This window comes from Episyrphus balteatus, chromosome 1 (genome assembly GCF_945859705.1).
Source record: "Episyrphus balteatus chromosome 1, idEpiBalt1.1, whole genome shotgun sequence".
NCBI classification, from domain to species: domain Eukaryota; kingdom Metazoa; phylum Arthropoda; class Insecta; order Diptera; family Syrphidae; genus Episyrphus; species Episyrphus balteatus.
In genome coordinates, this window is record NC_079134.1 from 121,759,356 (window position 1) to 121,778,864 (window position 19,509).

Below are 19,509 nucleotides of genomic sequence, written 5' to 3' on the forward strand. Positions count from 1 at the left end.
GAAAAAAAAATGGGATTTTTTTTATCTGGCACAGGATTTTTTTTTGTTGATGAAGAACACTGGCTGAAAAATCCTTTATTCGGTTTTCAATTTCATTTTTGGAAAAAGTGGAGAATTAACGAAAAAATAGAAGAAATATATCTGGCGGAATATAATACAATAGAAAATATATTCATAATGGTTGTTTTTGTTAATAACAAAAGAGTTTGAAAGAAAAACTTTTCGAATTTTTCACCTTTTAAACAAATTTTTAAAATGTCAAACTTCAAATTCACAAGTGTGTGTGCAAGTCCGTGTGCAAATCAGTGTAAATCTGACTAAAAATGTGGAGTAAATTCGGGTACTCCGTAGTACTAAAATTACTCCGGAGTAATTTTTTTTTTACACTTTTGTGGCGTCAAAGAACACAAAACCTTCAAAAGTGCAAAAATAAGTACTAAAAGGGTACTCTCATTGGAGTGAAAGAAAACGACATAAAAGGCAAGTACATTATCGCTCATTTACTTGAATAATGTCATAAGTCAATGTTTCGAAAACGAGTTTTAAATTTAGTATCGATTTATTCTTGTATGTTAAAAGTTAGTTTCTTAAACTAGTGTGCTCCTTCTTCGTCAATTTTTAAAGTTAAGAAATGACTTTTTCAAGATTAAAGATTACTTTATTTCAATACAACTTCTGCATTAATAACTCAAAACTCGTGATTTTTGAGTTATGACAGTATTCAAGTAAAAAAATGTAGGTAGCTACTAACGAGGTTCAAGCAGAAATTGAAAACCCATACGCTTAGTGGTTATTGCAGGCAGTAAATCATTATAAAAACTCTGATAAAGCAAAGTTTTTAATATATTTCATGCAGAACTATGTTTGGCGCAACCAAATTTTGGAGCATCAATTTTTGGAGGGCCCTCTCCTTATTTGGAGATAAGTCTTTTACAAAAAATTATAATATTTGTATTTTTTAGCTAGGTATATATTTGATAATATACCACTGCGGCTTAGTTGTAAGAAGTTTTGCTCTGAAAAAAAAAACTAAACTACTAGGCACCTTACATGGGTCGTGCCCCACGTGGGGCATTTCAAATGCCCCATATTGGGCATATTAAATGCCCCATATTGGGCATGACTTACGTAGGGCATGCCCTATAAAGAGCATTTGAAATGCCCCACGTGTGGCGTGCCCCATGTAGGGCATGACCCATGTGGGGCATGACCCACGTAGGGCATGCTCCATGGTATTTAAAATGCCCCATATGGGGCATGACCCATGTGGGGCATGACCCACGTAGGGCATGCCCCATAAGGGTTATTTGAAATTCAAGATGTGGGGCATGACCCACATGGGACAAATGCCCCATGTGGGGCATGACCCATGTAGGGCATGACCCATGTGGGGCATACCCCATAAGGGGCATTTGAAATGCCCCACGTGGGTAATGCCCCGTAGTAGGGCATAAAATAAAATTGCTCACTCACGCGTATCTATATAATTTGGCAATCAATTACTTGTCTAAGATATTGGGCTAACCAACGAAAAAAATATATTCAAAAGCGCGGTTTTTTTTACTGGCTCCCTTTCAAAACATTCCATATTAAAAAATTGAGTTTTATTTTGCGTCAACTGAATTAGCACAAAAAGCATAAGATTTTCCTAGACTTTTGAGGTAACTCACATAATATCAAAACATTTAGGTAGACGAGTAAATCGAGTTAGAGATTTTTCTTGCCTAAGTTTCCAGTCAACTTTCCAACAATATGGCCAGGCACGTAGCCAGGGGGGGGGGCTTGGGGGGCTGAAGCCCCCCCCCCCGAAATGATTTTCAAAATATACAAATTTTAATAATGTTCTTCGTCCTTTTTTATAAAAAGGACTAAAAAGCAATTTCTTTTAATAGGTGTGTTTTTTACTACGACTGGGTTAAATTTTACAAAAAACACAGTCGGGGCTAGGCAATTTACATTTTAAATACAACAAAAACTTAGCCCCTTGGCCTTAGTTAAGCCGAGGGGCTAAGCTGGCCTCAAATTAGCCCCTCGGTTGAGGAATCTTGTATTTAACAAGTAAATTGCTTAGCCCCGACTGCGTTTTTTGTCCAATTCAGCCCAGTCGTAATAAAGAATACATCTTATGTCTAAAACATATAAGTAGGTACTAATACTACACTTAGGAGCAAAAAAATGGAATCAAAATTTTCGTTCTGTAAAAACGATAATTGGTCAGGATGTAATTGACATATATGAATGTCAATTGAACCATCAAAAAGCTTGAAACAACAGCTTTAAATTAATGCTAGGAACTTAAAAACCCGTTCACTTTTTAAAGATCCAATCAACATAAATGAAGTATGTAAGGAAAAAAGACCTGAATTTGAAACAGAGAGTGTCTGTAAAATTCAACATTAAAAAAAAATTAAGTGGAATTTATTGACAGACAAAGTCAATAGAAACGTTAGGAAAAAAAAGACTGAAATTGAAGCAGCGAGTATCAAGAAAATTTAACATTTACAAAAAAAAGAAGTGCAGTTTATTGACAGATAGCGATGATACTATCGTATGCACTTTGATGTTTTTACCAACAATTCAAAGTACAACATTCAAGCTTTTAAATGAGACCATGAGACTTGAAGAAACATTATTTTATCCATTGCAATTTTTGTTTTTAATACAAATAATTTATTTGATTCCGTTTTTTTGCTCCTAAGTGTATTACCTATTATTACTACATTAAGGTGTAATAACACCTTGTAAACCACGAAATCGAGCGTCATTTTCATCAGCGTATAAAACAAAGAAGAAATATTATTTTCTTTTGGTGTTTGTTTCGTTTAATTAAGTATGTTAATAGGTAACAGAATAGGCTAATGTTAAATTTTTTAATGATGTAAAATTTTTTAAATGGCGGTGTAGTTCCGGATGATGGCAAAATCCTGTGCTTCCATCGGGCGACCAACTAACTCCTACAGTTTTGAACCTATCGGGCTGAAATTTTTTGTGAAGCCTAATAATACTATTCCCTAGTGAAGTACGTACGTATTTTGAAATATTAAAATTTAACGATTTTATGGTCTTTTCTTTAACGAATTTTGTTTTTTGGAATGAAATAATTTTTTTCAAACTAATGCCATTTCTTTAAAAAATCCTACGTACTTCACTAGGGAATACTATTATTAGGCTTCACAAAAAATTTCAGCCCGATAGGTTCAAAACTGTAGGAGTAAGCTGTTCGCCCGATGGAAGCACAGGATTTTGCCATCATCCTGAACTACACCGCCATTTAAAAAATTTCACATCATTAAAAAATTTAACATTAGCCTATTCTGTTACCTATTAATATACTTAATTAAACTTTTAGTCACGGTAATGATTTGAAATGGTATCCTATTTTAGAAATATAAGTCGATGAATCTGTAAAACTAGTATAGAGCTCCTCTCTTCACAGCTCTCGATTACAACAATTTTTAAAAAATACATCTGAATGATATGAAATCGTTCAATCGGAATTGCCGTCTCATTTTAGATTTTGCTCAAACTTTGTAGGGATGTTCTCTAGGACTGGAAGGAAGCAAATCCATGACGATTTAATTTTAAGTTGAGTGGTTTCCCCGCTACCCGCATTTGAACTTTTAGTAAACGTCATTTTTATGTTACTATAGTTTTGCGACTATTGAAGATATCTTTTTGTTTGAAACGGAATTTTAAAGCTTGAAATTATAAATTTTTGAATTAATATTAAAAAATCATGTACCTACTAATTTTACCTGAATTTGAAATTTTGAAAAACTGTTATTTTGGTTATTTTTCATGGCTTTTGACTCATTGACTGGCTCCAGAACCTTGGCTATTATAGATATGTAGGAAATATTAAATATAGATATTTTTCAACAAAATAAATCTTAAACCAACTCGAAAACTGTACTCCTTGTGCAGCAATTTCGAAAATTGTTTATGATTCAGGGTAATACGTAATTTTTTAATATTTATTCAAAAATAACTATTCTTAACCTTTAAAATGCCGTTTCAAACAAAAAGTTATCTTCAATAGACGCAAAACTATAATAATATGAAAATTACTTTTACCAAAATTTCTGGTTTATGAATGTTTTTTTTGAATCCATCTTGCCATAATATGCACTTAAAGTATGCGTTTTCAAGTGCATTTTACGTACAGAAGGCCGTATTTATACCGTTTTGAACTTAACCTTTTCGTATTGTGGAAGAAAATTCAATCATATGGTATCGTTTTTTTTCTGGAATCATCCTTATTTAAGGAAGTGCAGTTTTAGTGCACTTTATTTTGGACTTGTATGACTAGACTCTGCAAGTATTTCACATCTAATACATCCGAATTTAAGAGCCATCTAAGATGGAAATTATTTTATGTTATCAACAGATCCACATAATGGCTGTGGGTTCTTATCTTAGTCCATCATGTCTCATGTGTATTTTGCATTAAAACAAGAAAACAGCATGTCGATTTGTCGATGATGAATCTCATGAAACTAAAACCAAGACAATCGGATTTCCTGAAAATGAGTTTTGCATGAAAAAACACTATTCATAATTTGAAATTAAGAATCGTCATAGCAACTTTCTGGGATGGTTTATGAACAAAAAAATCATGTTGATTATCTACTGTTTTTATTACATTTAGCATGTAGTATGTAGGCAGTATTTAAATTATAACAAAATTGTTCAAAAGATTTTGAACCAAGCCCCCCCCCGAAACGAAATCCTGGCTACGTGCCTGAATATGGCCTAAATTGGAAGGATTTTATTTTGACAGCTAACCAATCAGAGGCGCAAAATTTGACTAAGTATTTAGTCCCAAAAGTTTCTGATTCTGCCCATTAATATAACAGATTAAACTTTTGTACCAAAGGAGATGGGGCGTTTTTGGGCCATGAGCGTACATTAATGAGACTAGTCTCGAATTGAAGCTGGAGCTTAGTATATTCAATATATGAAGTTTTTTTTTAAATCGAAAGTCAGGGTCCTGAGATATAAGGCTCCAAAGTTCGTTCTGATAACCATTTTTTGTCCCTTTTATATACAAATATCATTAGAACTATAAGAGCTATATGCATGTTTTTGATGTCAAATGAAAGGTTGTTTTTGTGCCTTTTCAACAATATATAACACATATTACACATACAAAAGAAACGGCGAAAAAATAAAGAAAAAGTAAAATATTAACGAAAAAGAGAGTAATCCTGAACAAGTTTAAGGTTGACCTGAAAAAACGACAAAAACTAAGGATGAGGCTTTGTTCCTGAAAGCCTCTGCAATAATAATCCGCTTTTAACAAAATCGGATTAGATATTTTTTCGAGATATCCCCGTAAAAGGGTTTTTTTTTATGAAAAATTCATACCAAAGCAAGGCACGAGTACGATAACTTAGGCGCCGAGAATTGACAACGGCTATTTGTAGAGGTGTTCAATACAAATATTTTTACTTACGGGAGGGGGGGGTCAATGTCCCTCCCTTTAGGCGGGAGGGGCAATTTTCAAAAGATATACTTGAAATCATAAAAAAATTATTAAAAAACAACGGCAACACTTACAGTTATCAATGATACTTTTTTCAAAAGCTAGAGTTATACACTTGATTTTAATTTTTAAATCAAGACATTTCAATCAATCGTTTTTGAAATAATCGATTTCAAAATCAACACTTGGGAAAAATAAGATTAAAAAAATACATTGGATACTATTTTTGTCAAGTTTTTCAATGAGAAATTCATTGATGAGTAAATTGTCTCAATAATTTCCTAATCAAACACTGAAAACCATATCTTCTTATGCTTTGCTTCTAGTTTTTGAGAAAAATGTAAAATAAGAAAACTTTTTTCAAATCCTTCAGTGGATTAAGTTTTTGGGGACTATTCTCTGCACCATCAGGGCTCTCCTGCGGTGAGCGTACAATGGGAATCTAGTTTTTTTTTAAGAAGAACAAAGCTCTTTACTGACTCTATGTATGAATATCGATCTTTTCTGATTTTTGATAATGGTAAACAGCCAAGAAAATAAAAATCTGATTAAGAAATTAGTTTTTCTATTTTTCATTTTTTTCAAAAACTAGAAGCAAAGCATAAGAAGATATGGTTTTCAGTGTTTGATTAGGAAATTATTGAGACAATTTACTCATCAATGAATTTCTCATTGAAAAACTTGACAAAAATAGTATCCAATGTATTTTTTTAATCTTATTTTTCCCAAGTGTTGATTTTGAAATCGATTATTTCAAAAACGATTGATTGAAATGTCTTGATTTAAAAATTAAAATCAAGTGTATAACTCTAGCTTTTGAAAAAAGTATCATTGATAACTGTAAGTGTTGCCGTTGTTTTTTAATAATTTTTTTATGATTTCAAGTATATCTTTTGAAAATTGCCCCTCCCGCCTAAAGGGAGGGACATTGACCCCCCCCTCCCGTAAGTAAAAATATTTGTATTGAACACCTCTACAAATAGCCGTTGTCAATTCTCGGCGCCTAAGTTATCGTACTCGTGCCTTGCTTTGGTATGAATTTTTCATAAAAAAAAACCCTTTTACGGGGATATCTCGAAAAAATATCTAATCCGATTTTGTTAAAAGCGGATTATTATTGCAGAGGCTTTCAGGAACAAAGCCTCATCCTTAGTTTTTGTCGTTTTTTCAGGTCAACCTTAAACTTGTTCAGGATTACTCTCTTTTTCGTTAATATTTTACTTTTTCTTTATTTTTTCGCCGTTTCTTTTGTATGTGTAATATGTGTTATATATTGTTGAAAAGGCACAAAAACAACCTTTCATTTGACATCAAAAACATGCATATAGCTCTTATAGTTCTAATGATATTTGTATATAAAAGGGACAAAAAATGGTTATCAGAACGAACTTTGGAGCCTTATATCTCAGGACCCTGACTTTCGATTTAAAAAAAAACTTCATATATTGAATATACTAAGCTCCAGCTTCAATTCGAGACTAGTCTCATTAATGTACGCTCATGGCCCAAGTCCCATATAATTTTGCCCCATCTCCTTTTATGAGTTGGGGAAGAGCCGACATTTAATGCAAAGTTTTTTTGTTTTTTGACTTTTTTGAGCAAAACTAAAAATTCAGTTTTACTACAATTGCTTTGAATATTACGTATGCAAAGTTTGATCAAAATCAATAGAGCTATTTTCGAGTAATTTGCTATAATTTGAAGAAAATCCGTTCCGTCCACGGACGGACGGACGGAATTGCGAGACCCACTTTTTCGGATTTTTCCATCATTGTAATGTTGGTTTTGATTAAAACCTCGAAACCAACACTCACAAGTAAAAATTGTAATATTATATCCACATTTTTTTTCATCTCCATCTTCACTATCTTCGTCTTCACCTTAGGTTTATATTCCAAAGTAAAACATATTTTCTTCTTGGTGAATTTCAACTGCAATGTTTTTAATTATTTGAGGCGGCAGACGCCAGTTTATTTTTCTCAACCCAACGCAGTTACTTCTTCAATAAACACCCTAAAGTATGCAATTTCATGATAAGAAACGAGACGATAGCGATTGAGTTTCGTAGAGCAAATCAAAGACGATAACGTTTTCGATTATCGTTTTGATTTACGGAATGACCCCCCAGATTTTGGGTCAGTAAATAAAATAATGCAAAAAACTGAAATAGTTTATTGATTTTTTTATTGAATATCTTTCAATCGAATACTTTTAAAAGTGGTTTTCACTACGTATAGGGCAAATAAAAATAAGCTTTTTAGCTCTGAACCGAAAATTAATATTATATTATATACAATTTATTCATATACACAATTACTATACATATTTCCTAAGCTATTGTTTTCCAAAGCAAAGAGCATTGAAGCGAGTGAATGCAGTGGATGCATTTTTATTTTTCTTTAAAAGCTATCAAACGAGAAATCAATATTAATTATTTGTTTTTTTTTTTTATAGATCTTGTCTTATTTAATATGGAAAGTTAAATAAAATTTAGATCTACGATAGGCAAAACAAAAATCTGCCATGAGAATATATGTGACATTAAATTAATTTACATGTAGGTTTAACGCTATAATAATCTTAAAATTGTGTATGCGTTTGAAATGTTTGACATACGATAATAATTGTTGCTCTTATGGGAAAACACTAGATCAGAAATATATATACTTTTTCTCTTTTTAAATCGTAAAAACATTAATTTTTCTAATTGATTCTCATAACTTATGGTTCGACGTCAGCCATGTTAAACCTTCGTACAGACCATCACCAGATGTTGCACAAGACGGCTGCACGTACCAGTTTCGATCACGTATTCTTGTGAGTCCTAGTTTCTCTTGAATCTCATGTGGTTTCATGGCTGAAATGACAAAAAAAAATAAAGAATGAATGTTTGTTTTTTAAAAAATTAAGGTTTTAAAACAAAAAATCACAAACGATTTTGGGTGAGCAAGGATACCAGAAGTTTTAAAAAATTACAGGGGGTCTTAAAACGGATAAGTTTGACCTGCTTGTTTAGTTGCAGTATTGGGAACTGGTAAGGTTGTAATGTGAGACCGGTAAACAAAATACACTTAGACCATTTTCGGCTTCTTTGTAACTTCTTTATTTAGCCTTTTATTTTCTGAACTCCAAACTAATAATATCCATGACAACATAAAAAGACCGAATATAGAAAAAATCGACTTTAAGAAGCTTTTATAGCAAGTCTGTCTTAACCTCTCAGATAATCCACCAAGACTTCAAGTAGAAGGCCATGTTCAATGAGTACCAGTATTGATGTACTGTGTTTAACTAGGTGACACAAATTTAGGTTATCGTATTTATTCAAGGATGAGGTCCATAAATTTATGATCAAGGAAAATCAAAGGAAGATCTGCGTCCATTTATAAGATAGAAGAGGCAGTACGATTAACAAGCAATCGAGCTTGAAAATTGTTCCAAATTAAAAAAGTGTATAAGATTTGTAGAAGATATGAAAAGAAAACTTTTCTATATTTGCGAAACGACACCTCTTTTTGTGACGTGATAGACACACGGTTGCGAATTTGGTTTTAATATTTTTCAACTCAACTTTTTTCGGTCTCAATATTAAATGGAGAATACGTGCATGAAATCGAAGCAGAATTTTTTTTGATCTGTAATTATAGATTTTATATCATATGAAAGTTTATTAGTTCAGCTCAAAATATTCACCTCAACCATGTCTGTCCGACATCTACAAAAAAGCTAGAATTTTTTGAATCCAATCAATTTTCATCAAAAAAAGCAAGAAAATGTTTCTTTTTTTGTTCCATCACCTTAAAGTCCTTTTTTATATCACAACCTACATTTTACACCATCTGAAAGCTTATTATTTCAGCTTTAATATAGTGTTTTCAATCATATTTGTACGACATCTACAAAAAAGTTTGATTTTTTTTAAAGCCAACCTGTCGAAATTTCAAACTATGATTACGGTACTTCCTACACTGGTGGATGGTCATCGGCAACAGATCTCCACAGGTGTTTTGTGGTATTTTTTAGGTTTTTCAATTTAAGATTGTGTAGCTTTTAGACCATGTATCGTTATAAATGATATATCAAATGAAAGGTAATTTTATCAGCATGCATAAAGCTTTATATACATATGTATGTGCTCTAGGTCAAAAAAATAATGTGTTCAAAATAAGAACATTATTTTACCGTTATTTCAAAATTGTGAATACAAAATTGATTGAAGTTTTGTACACACATAGTCATACCTATTATCTATTTACCTAAATGTCCTATAAGAAAAATAAAAAAACACCTAAAAATTCCAATTAAAAAAGTAGGTTCAAATTCATATTTCAAAAAGCAGCGCTTTAAAAAAAATCAGTATTAGACACTAAGGGCCGGTTTGTTGACACTCGATTATCTTTTAATCAAGGATTTTTGTATGGAATAATCCATGATTAAAAGATAATCGACTGTGAACAAACCGGCACTAAGGGCCGGTTTGTAGTTTGTAGTTGTCTTATAGCGGTCAAACTTGTGTCTAAGTATAGATTGTCTTAACTTTGAATAGTGTGATACTTATTTTTATTAAATGAAGCATGTTTGGAAAAGTTAAGCAGTGTTTAAGTAGGCAAATATCGAATAAATATGCCTGTACATTTTTTTTTCATTAACTTTCCATTGGTATAACTCAAATTTCTGTAAAAAAAAATTTACTTTCTTATAATAACTATTTTGTCGAAGGTCTATCCCATGTTTTTGTTTAAAAAAACCCTTCATAACTTGATTTTTAAATTTTTTAGAATTTTTTCATTGCCTTTGCCAGCCTAAAAATAAATTTATTTATCAATTATAAGAAATCAACTTTCTACAACGTCACGTTTAGAAAATAGCCACTTTTTTGCAATATCGTTTTACCCCTTTTTAATAATTGAATTTTAAAAAATCTTTTATTAGTATTCACCTTTAGATTATAAACTTTCAAATAAGTTGTAGAAGATTTTTGTATCTCTAACGGCCAATTTCTTCACATAAGTCCTAAGTCAGCTTAGTACCCGGTCTAGCTAGGTCAGGTCCTAGCACTAGTACTCGGTCCTAAGGAAAAGTTAGTACCTGAGCATTTCTTCACATTTATAGGACCTGATCTAAGTTCACAACGCGGTCCTAAGAAATAATTCGTATAAAACTGGTATAACTGTCATTTTGACAATATTTTGATACTTGAAATATTTTATTTTGATATTTCAGCAGATTTTACAAAATATTAACACACAAAAACAGTCCATTAATGAAATTATTATTAAAAGAATTTAAAAAATATTGTGATGATTGAAGAACAAGGACAACAAGAAAAGGAGATAAATTCTATCAAGAACCTTCACTATCAAGAACGACGAGAATGTCACGATTTTGTGCATAAGTGCCGGCAAGCCTGATAGCTAGTTCACTAACGACTCGAAGTTAATTCAATAACCTGGGAAAGCGACAGATAAACCAGTTTATTTTATTATTAAAAAGACAGTTCATATATATCTCAATAAAAATAACATTTTTGAAAACTGAATCTTTACTGTTTTGGTGCAGTTTTGTTTTATAGCAGTCACTGAATGAAGATAATTTTGATCATAGTCTTCAATACTGTTTGTAAATAGAATCTTCTTGCAAAGACATTTTGTGTTGGAAATTGTTAGATAGATGTCGAACGGCCATCACTGATACCTCTGTCCGTAAAATAGTGCCGAAACAATATATTTTGAGTGAAAATTGTAGGCAGGTGGCTTCAATATTATACTTTCATAAATTGTGGTTTTCTTATTAGAAATGGATAATTTTCTGCAGTGGCAAAGATTTTGTTCAATAATAATCTATTCAAAAACTGCATTGCTATTGCAATACATCAAAAAATTACAAAATGCCAAAATTAGAATAAAATTCAATAAAATTTTGTGGTTGTATTACTTCCTTTTATTTTCAATAAAAACGCCATTTTTATTTTTTAATTTGCCAATATATTTCGAGGTAACCTCATCTTCAGGGCTAAAATATTTTAGCCCTGAAGACGAGGTTACCTCGAAATATATTGGCAAATTAAAAAATAAAAATGGCGTTTTTATTGAAAATAAAAGGAAGTAATACAACCACAAAATATTAAAATTATTATTCAGCAAAACAAAATAGAAAATATAAAATTCAATAAACTCAAAAATTACCCATTTCAAAAGACACCAAAGCTCAAAAATGCTCATACAATTTTAAAATAAATGCAAAAAATCAATCCGAATTGAGTCGCTAGACTGTCGATTTTTAGGTTCTAACTTTTACGAAGTCCTAAGTAAAACTCGGTACCAATTTGACAGTACTACGACTTAGAACTTGTGTGAAGAAATCACTTGGTACCTATTTGAGTACTAACGATTGGTATAATAACCAGGTCCTAGCTTATTTTGAGGAGCCAGCTAGTACTGAGTCCTAAGTAGTACTCGGTCCTAAATTGACAGTTCTAGGGCTTAGTACTTGGGTGAAGATATGAGTTGATACCGATTTGAGTACTAACCTTAGGACTAGGACCGGTACTAGCGCTAGGACTCTGTGAAGAAATCGGCCGTAATAGTTTGAATCAGAAGTCTGAAGTAAAAAACAATAACCGAGGTTTCATAAAAACAGCATTAATTAAAAATTATTTGAATACTGACAAGATACTTAATTCTGAGAAGTTATGAATTATGAATTTTACTTTTAGAGATATGTAGATGTACATACATATTCTGTAATTCAACAGGAATAGTTTCAACAACATCTATTTAAAATGGCTTATTAATGCAAAGCTAGTTTCTCAAGCGATTTTTCCTTGACTTTACTGCGCAACTTAAAAGAATTCTATGGTAACTACACTTAATGTTGTTAAGACTGATAGGGATTCTAGTGCTTAAGAAATATGTACATATATGTAATTTGAAATAATGTAATTTATTATTACCATCGGATAGATCTTGCTTGTTGGCAAAAATCAATATAATTGCGTCTCTCATTTCTCTGTCGTTTATAATTCGATGTAATTCTGTGCGCGCTTCGTCAATTCTATCTCGATCCGCACAATCAACTACAAAAATTAGTCCTTGCGTTCCTATTAAAAAAGAAAGAATATTTTTAATATACAAGTTAAACATTAGACTTTTTTTAATGCATACACATACCTGTATAGTAATGTCTCCAAAGAGGACGTATTTTATCCTGCCCTCCAACGTCCCAAACATTGAATTTCACATTCTTATACGTGACAGTTTCCACATTGAATCCTACTGTTGGTATTGTTGTAACAGATTGACCTAATTTAAGTTTATATAAAATAGCTATTTGTATGCAGTTAAGGAAAATTAAACTTTGATTGATTGAACTTTTTATATAAATTATACATATAATGCAAAATATTGTTAATGCAAAACAAAATGAATAGCAGTTTTTTTTTTTTAAGGATACTAGTTTTTCCAGCAGCATCGAGACCCAACATCAATATTCGCATTTCCTTATTGCCGAATATTTTTGACAGGAGTTTGCCCATTATTATAATTTGACACCGCAGCCGATCTGAAAATACATGATTAAAGTTTTAATTAAAATAAGTTATTTTTTTATGAAACGAAAATTATTTTTATAGGAAATATAGTTTCTTCTTCCGAAGACGACAATTTATTTTTATAGGAAATATAGTTTCTTCTTCCAAAGACGAGGCAGTTCAATACTAAACTACATTTATGTAATATATTCAACCCTATTCTGAATGAAAACTCCCGAGTATTCGCGTTTGTGGGGTAGGCTCCTAAAGTTTTGGGAAATTTTGTGCTTTTTTGCAAGGGAACAAAATTAAAACAAAAAAAGATGATATTCTTGGAATTTTTCCATTGGGAGCCCTTCTCACGAACTCATTTTTCCGGGAGTTTTCTTTTAGAATCAAAGTGATTATTTTTCGTACGGAAACTTGCGTAAACTAGATGCATATCCTCGAATAACTTTTTAATCTAAAAATACTCAAATCAGATAAAGTTAAGTTTATTGATAAAAAAAGCTTAAAAAATTTAATCTTAACACGAGTCTATGAAATAGAGCAAGGATTTTCGAACCTATTATGCTATCAAGCTAAATTATATCTACAGCTAAAATATCAATATAGAGTTGCAAAAATTCTTAAGAACCGCTAGCTATTTGTTATTTAGATTTTTTTCAAATATGTAATTACTAAGCAGTGTTAGGGACGCCACAAGTAGGTGCTTTATCACCTCTCCTATGGAACTTAGTAGCAAATAAGCTGTTGAAATATTCGGAGGCGGAGCTACAAAATGATTGCGTATGCGGTAGACATTGCTATTGCCATATCAGCAAACAATCCCAGTACCCTAAAAGATCTCTTCCAACATGCCTTCAACAACTTAACAAAATGGACCGATTGATGTGGACTAGATGTTAATCCTAGTATTTTCTCTAGAAAATACAAGATTCCTTAAATAGAATGCAATTCCATTAAAGGTTTTCCAGTTTCCACTAACATAATCTGACGAAGCAAAATGTTTAGATATATGTTCTTAAACAAAAAGTTAGGATGGAAACCCAACACTCAAAAAAGTGTTAAAAAGATCACAGTTGCACTCTTCATAGGAGGAGCACTTCAAAAAACGCCTTCCGCGTCACTGGAGACTGGACACTCTGTTCGATTTAACAAAACTCGACATGGCATTCCGACGGATCAAAAACTGAAGATGGTGTTGTTGGCGGTGTATACTCACACAGACTAAATTTAAATCTTTCCTTTCGTTTCACTTAAGCGTGTTCCAGGCGGAGCTGAACCTGAAGCCCTCCAAATGTTTAATATCTCTAAGCAGATCACAAATCGGCTCCGTAATAGGTATCATAACAGGGCAGTGTTTAATAGGCAAGCACGCAACGTGCCTTGGAATCTATTCAAAGGATTTCTGGACGAAAAGGAGGTGAAATCCGTTTCGGACCTTCTCTGTGAATGTCCTGCGTTATCTCAAAGACTCCATTTGGGAGAATTCTACTACACAAATGTCATAATCTGAAGTTATTAAAGTTTCTGGCCCTTGTGATGTTCGGACTGAGTCAATGGTGTTGTGTCTCTCTTCTTGATGGTTGCATCATATTTATGTATATCTTGTTTTCTACCTATTAAAATCCAAACCCATTTTCACCTTTCTGTCTTACTAGCAGCAAATGCATTACGGACAGCTAGCTGGCTTTGTGTGAATATTATCCATATAAACCACATGTTGAAGGGACTTTTGAAAAGTTGGGCCACTGCCAGGAGTGCCAACGCGGATCAAGTTTTTATGGAGGGCTATAAACTTTTTTTGTTTTGAAATTTTTTTTTTTAAGAAAATGTTCTTTCCAAAAATCTACAATCTATCTAATCGTTAAGTCTTGAAAATTGACACATTTAAAATGCTTTTTGTTATAACTTTTTAAAACCAAGTATTCTTCGATAATCAAAGAGTTATGATATTAAATCTCCCTCTGCTCTCAAAGCATAGAGAATACTTACAGCTTTGTTACATCATTAAAATAATAAACGGTTATATAACATCGGCATCAACTTTGGATCGTTTAAGTTTCAATTTTAGCCAAGCTAACATAAAGAGACAAAATACCTTTATGTCCATCTTTCAGTAGGGTAAATTATGGATTATATAGTCCCCTTAATCAGTTGATTTCAGTATTCAATAAATATTACTTTATGATTTCTTCTGTTAATGATAATTTTAAAAGTATTAAATTCAAACAAACCTTTTTTAATACGAGAATGTAATGTAAATTTAAAATATACTAGTTTTAAGGTATATAATAAGTGTTTAACGTTAGTCCTTAACGCATTAAATAAATAAATAAGTTTTTTTGAATTATGTTTTTCCAGTGTTTATCTATGGTTAAAACTTAAAACTACACCTATGGACTTTAAAACGACAACGATGAAAAGCCTTGACAGGGCCTAGGACACGTAGAGCATATTGACAACTCAAATGGACAACCTGGCTTGAAAAGACCTCGCAGGTGCAGAACGAGTGCGCTACTATAAAGAAAGTCTATTAGGGACCAGAATGAAAGGAAATAGTTAAGGCCATGGTATGCTGGGCTGTACGCAAAAAAATACTACTTTTTAAAATTGCTAAATATGAAGGCGTTCAGAATAATAATGGGTCAAGTCCACTTCTCTATCGTGTTGCGAGGCAAGAGGAGCGGAGGAGGTGTCGGTAGGTCGGTTAGTTAGGAAATAGGATGAGGTAGAAAATTGGGAAAGGAAGTGTTTGGTAAGGGAAAGAAGGAATGTTAAGTTCCAGGGACGTGGTCTGCTTGCGATGCACAGCGTCAGTTCGTCGGATGTGGGAGGATCTTGTTCCCGAAACTTAACCTCACCTGCAAACAAAAACATAGATCAGGCCGAAAACCAAAAACAAGAAAAAAAAAAAAACATTTTTGACAAAACAGCAGGCGGACTATCATAATCTCAAGGCCACTGCGGTTTTGGTGCAGTGTGGCCTATACCCTCCCAGCCATGGAAATCCGCAGCCATTTTTGATGGTCAAATAGAAGGAAGAAATTCTGGAGAATATAGCAATTGATCTGTGAAACATTTATTTCGAAAGGGCATTTAGTTTTTGAGAAAAAGCTTCTCAAAATTCAAATAAATGCACAAATTTCAAATGGACTTGACCCATTACTATTTGGAACGCCTCGTATATTAATTGATGTTTTTTAATATTAAAAATTTTGTATTTCGACAATGCCGCCTTTTTGGGCTGTTCAACAACTCAAAACGGCCAAGACTAAAAAAAATATCCCAATTAAAACAAATCCCCTTCATAAGTAGTAAGTCATATCGGTATGTAATTAAATAATGTATTTAAGTAATTTGATTTAAGCCCAATAAGAAAGAAAACAAAACACCAAAAAGACCTTACTAGCTCCAACACATGATCTCACATCGATTTATTCATAAATTTGATTAAACACTCCAAACTATCATACGACCCACCTAACTATATTCTCTTTCCAACCAAAATATTATCCACATCACATCCCACGAATTTGTGTTGTGTGTTTTTAAATAAGGATTTAACTAAAAGGAAACACACACAATACAATTTTCATGATGATTCAATCTTTTGTAAGCACTGTAAGCAGTCAATATCTATATGAAAAATTGAAAAGACAATAAGGTTATTCTCATTTACTGCACGTTCCAGTCAGTCAATTTGTCAAATTGTCTGATGACCCATACTTTTAGAATAAGCCAACAACACACTGACTTTGAAAGGAAAGCTTAATTCATACATACGTCATCTTTTGCTAAATCTTTTTTTACCTATCTAGCTGACCATGGTCAAGCTAGGGTCATACTTTAATACCTTCTTCTTCTTCTTAATTAATTAATTTAAGTTTCTTCTCCATCAAGGCTAACAAACAAGTTCACTACAGAAAGACAGATAGACACACATAAAAACGTCCTCGATTGTGTTATCCTTGGGAAGCCTTGGATACGCGCCCTAATTCCCATAAACTAATTTAAACTTTAATCTAAGGTTTAAAATATATACAATTTTTTGAAGGTTTTTAAATATAATTTTTTTTTGTTTACACGTGCATGTATTCATTGATACATGCAAATTTACACAGCCATATAAAGCATATAAATGTAGATATGGCTACTATAAAGGCTATAACTATGTTTGTATATAGTAGAGACATGTTTCAATTTTTGAGTTTCAAAGAAACACCACATTTCAGGTTATTTTTATTTTTTTTTTTCTATACAACTAACCATTTCTTATTGGAAAAATATACAAGATAGTGATTTTTTTTTTGTAATAATAACTAAACAATAAAAGTAGATAGTATATATTTTGAATTGAATTTTATTAGTTTTAATTTAGCACAAACCACTTGAAATTGAATGAGAAAAAATGAAAAAAAGTAAAAAAAAAAAGAAACTCAGCACAGCAATGAAATGATGCCCCTCCTATATTGCAATAATCTTTCTTTGCTTGCTTCGCTACTCTCTACACACTATACAAAAGGGTATTTACCTTTTCCTAAAAAATGTAACACACTGCGGTTGCCCTATCTTTTTGACTGATTTGTGTGGTACCTATAGTTCACTTTTTTAATGCACTTGGTTTTGTGTGTTTTTTTGAGGCGAATACCACTTCCTCGGATTTTGATAATTTATAATTTTTATTTAGATTTTAATGATAAATTCATGTTTTTTTTTTCTTTTTGAAACTAAAAAAAAAAATATATATTACGGAATGTTGTTCGCTAATGACATGTTGATAACGCGTTTGACATTTTGGAAGGCTACAGCGGAAACAATGTGGAATGGAATGGATGGAACAGATGGAGAGAAGAATAAACAGATGCGTCCCACCAAGTGAGATCTCTGAGGCTCAGAGATTTTTTAGGTGAGAAAAAATCTCAGCCGAGCGCCTCACTTTTTCTTCGGAGATTTCTGAGAAGAAAATTTTTTGGATTCAATCTTTCAGTATTCTTTCTCTTTCTTTAATTTTTTTTTTGTTATTGTTTTGAGGTTTGTTTTTTGGTGGTGTGAAATGAAATGAAAATTTGAAGAAAATGTTATTATTTTGAGCTTGCTTTACGGAATAACTTATTTTGAAATAATTTTGTATCACAATTTAATATTTGAAGAAAAGTTGCAATTGTGTGAAGTTGCAGTTGAAGTGTTGGATTTGAAAAAAAAAAATTGGATTCTTGTAAGAAACTTGTCCCACAAAATTATTTTGCTCTCTTTTAAAATGGCAGAGATTTTTTCTTGAAGGGACGCACCACGCACCTAATGAAATCCAGGGTTGTGCAATTTTTTTTTATTGCATTCGGTTCACAGGTGATAATTGTGTTATTTTGCGATGCACATCGTTTGTAATAAACTGGCAGAATAAAATGTTGCAAATGATGTAGCTCTAGCTTGTAAGTATATTAAAATTTAAATTACAATATGGGGTATTCATGAAACAGCAAAATGGAAATAATTCACCATACACGTTTCATAAACGCCCTAAAAATCAACTTTCTCTTAGTGCGTGGCTATACGGTGATTTATCAATCGCCTCTATGCAGTGAATTTGTTGGAAAGGCGGATGAGGAGTCAAGGGGGAAGGTTCTCACGAAGAAAACTAGGTTGCCATGCCCTGAAATATTTTGCTAGCCCAATTTGAAAATTTTTGTAGCCCAAAATTGGAGAGCCGAAAAAGTAGCCCAATACCAATCAAAAAAAGTTATATAAGGTGTGTTTTTTTGTTTATCTATATAGATTTTGTGCAAAAAAACGACATCGGGATTTTTGAAATCCGTCCAAATGTTTGGCACCACTGTACATACACTTTGGCAGCTGTCTGTGAAAAATGTGCCGTGCTCGTGTTTTTTTTTTAACTCCGTAGTAGCTACGAAAAATCAATTAAGTTTTTTGTTTATACAAAAAATAACATAATTTAACTTAAGAAATGTGATATCCTCATTGAAAGTTAAAAAGTATTTACAGGAAATTTTATTTTTATTGTTTTGGCCGATTAAGTACCCCCAAATTCCACAAAACAAGTTCATTAGAAATATTTTTTTTACATAAAGAGCCAATTTTCTTCAAAATTCTTTTAAATTTGTTAAAATTTCTAAGAAAAACCCGAAATTCAGTCAAAAAGAGTGTAATCATTCCATTTTTCTTCCGAATCAAGGGGATGTTTATGGTATGTATTAAATTTATTTATATAAAAAAAATTGGGCTGTCATACTGAAAATGTTGTCGGCAATTTTGGAAAAAGATAACTCAATTTCCGATAAGTAGCCCAATCTGGCAACCATGGAAGGGAACTGAATTTACTCAGGGCAGTACAGTTTCGTTGCTAAATTGTTCCTCTTTTTGACGTTTGTTCCTATAAACTGTTAAATTGGAACAAGTGCAAGTGATTTTTCAATCGATTGAAAAATCAGTGTGTATAGCCAGTGACTTATAAATCGAAAGGGAATACCACCTT

General features: G+C 32.1%; 1 protein-coding gene across 2 annotated transcripts; it reads right to left on the reverse strand.

Moving 5' to 3' along the window:
• Positions 1-7,652: 7,652 nt before the first annotated feature.
• Positions 7,653-17,789, reverse strand: LOC129905096 (ADP-ribosylation factor 6). Of its 2 annotated transcripts, none has more exons than XM_055980472.1 (5): positions 17,551-17,789; positions 12,938-13,045; positions 12,655-12,810; positions 12,438-12,584; positions 7,653-8,342 (listed from the first exon to the last, which is right to left on the reverse strand). In XM_055980472.1, exons 2-5 carry the CDS (start codon positions 13,017-13,019, stop codon positions 8,200-8,202), a joined length of 528 nt encoding a protein of 175 aa, XP_055836447.1. In that variant the 5' UTR covers positions 13,020-13,045; positions 17,551-17,789; the 3' UTR covers positions 7,653-8,199. The 2 variants fall into 2 exon arrangements, with proteins under 2 accessions (XP_055836447.1, XP_055836449.1); XM_055980474.1 differs by lacking the exon at positions 17,551-17,789 and adding an exon at positions 17,286-17,353.
• Between the last annotated feature and the right edge of the window lie 1,720 nt (positions 17,790-19,509).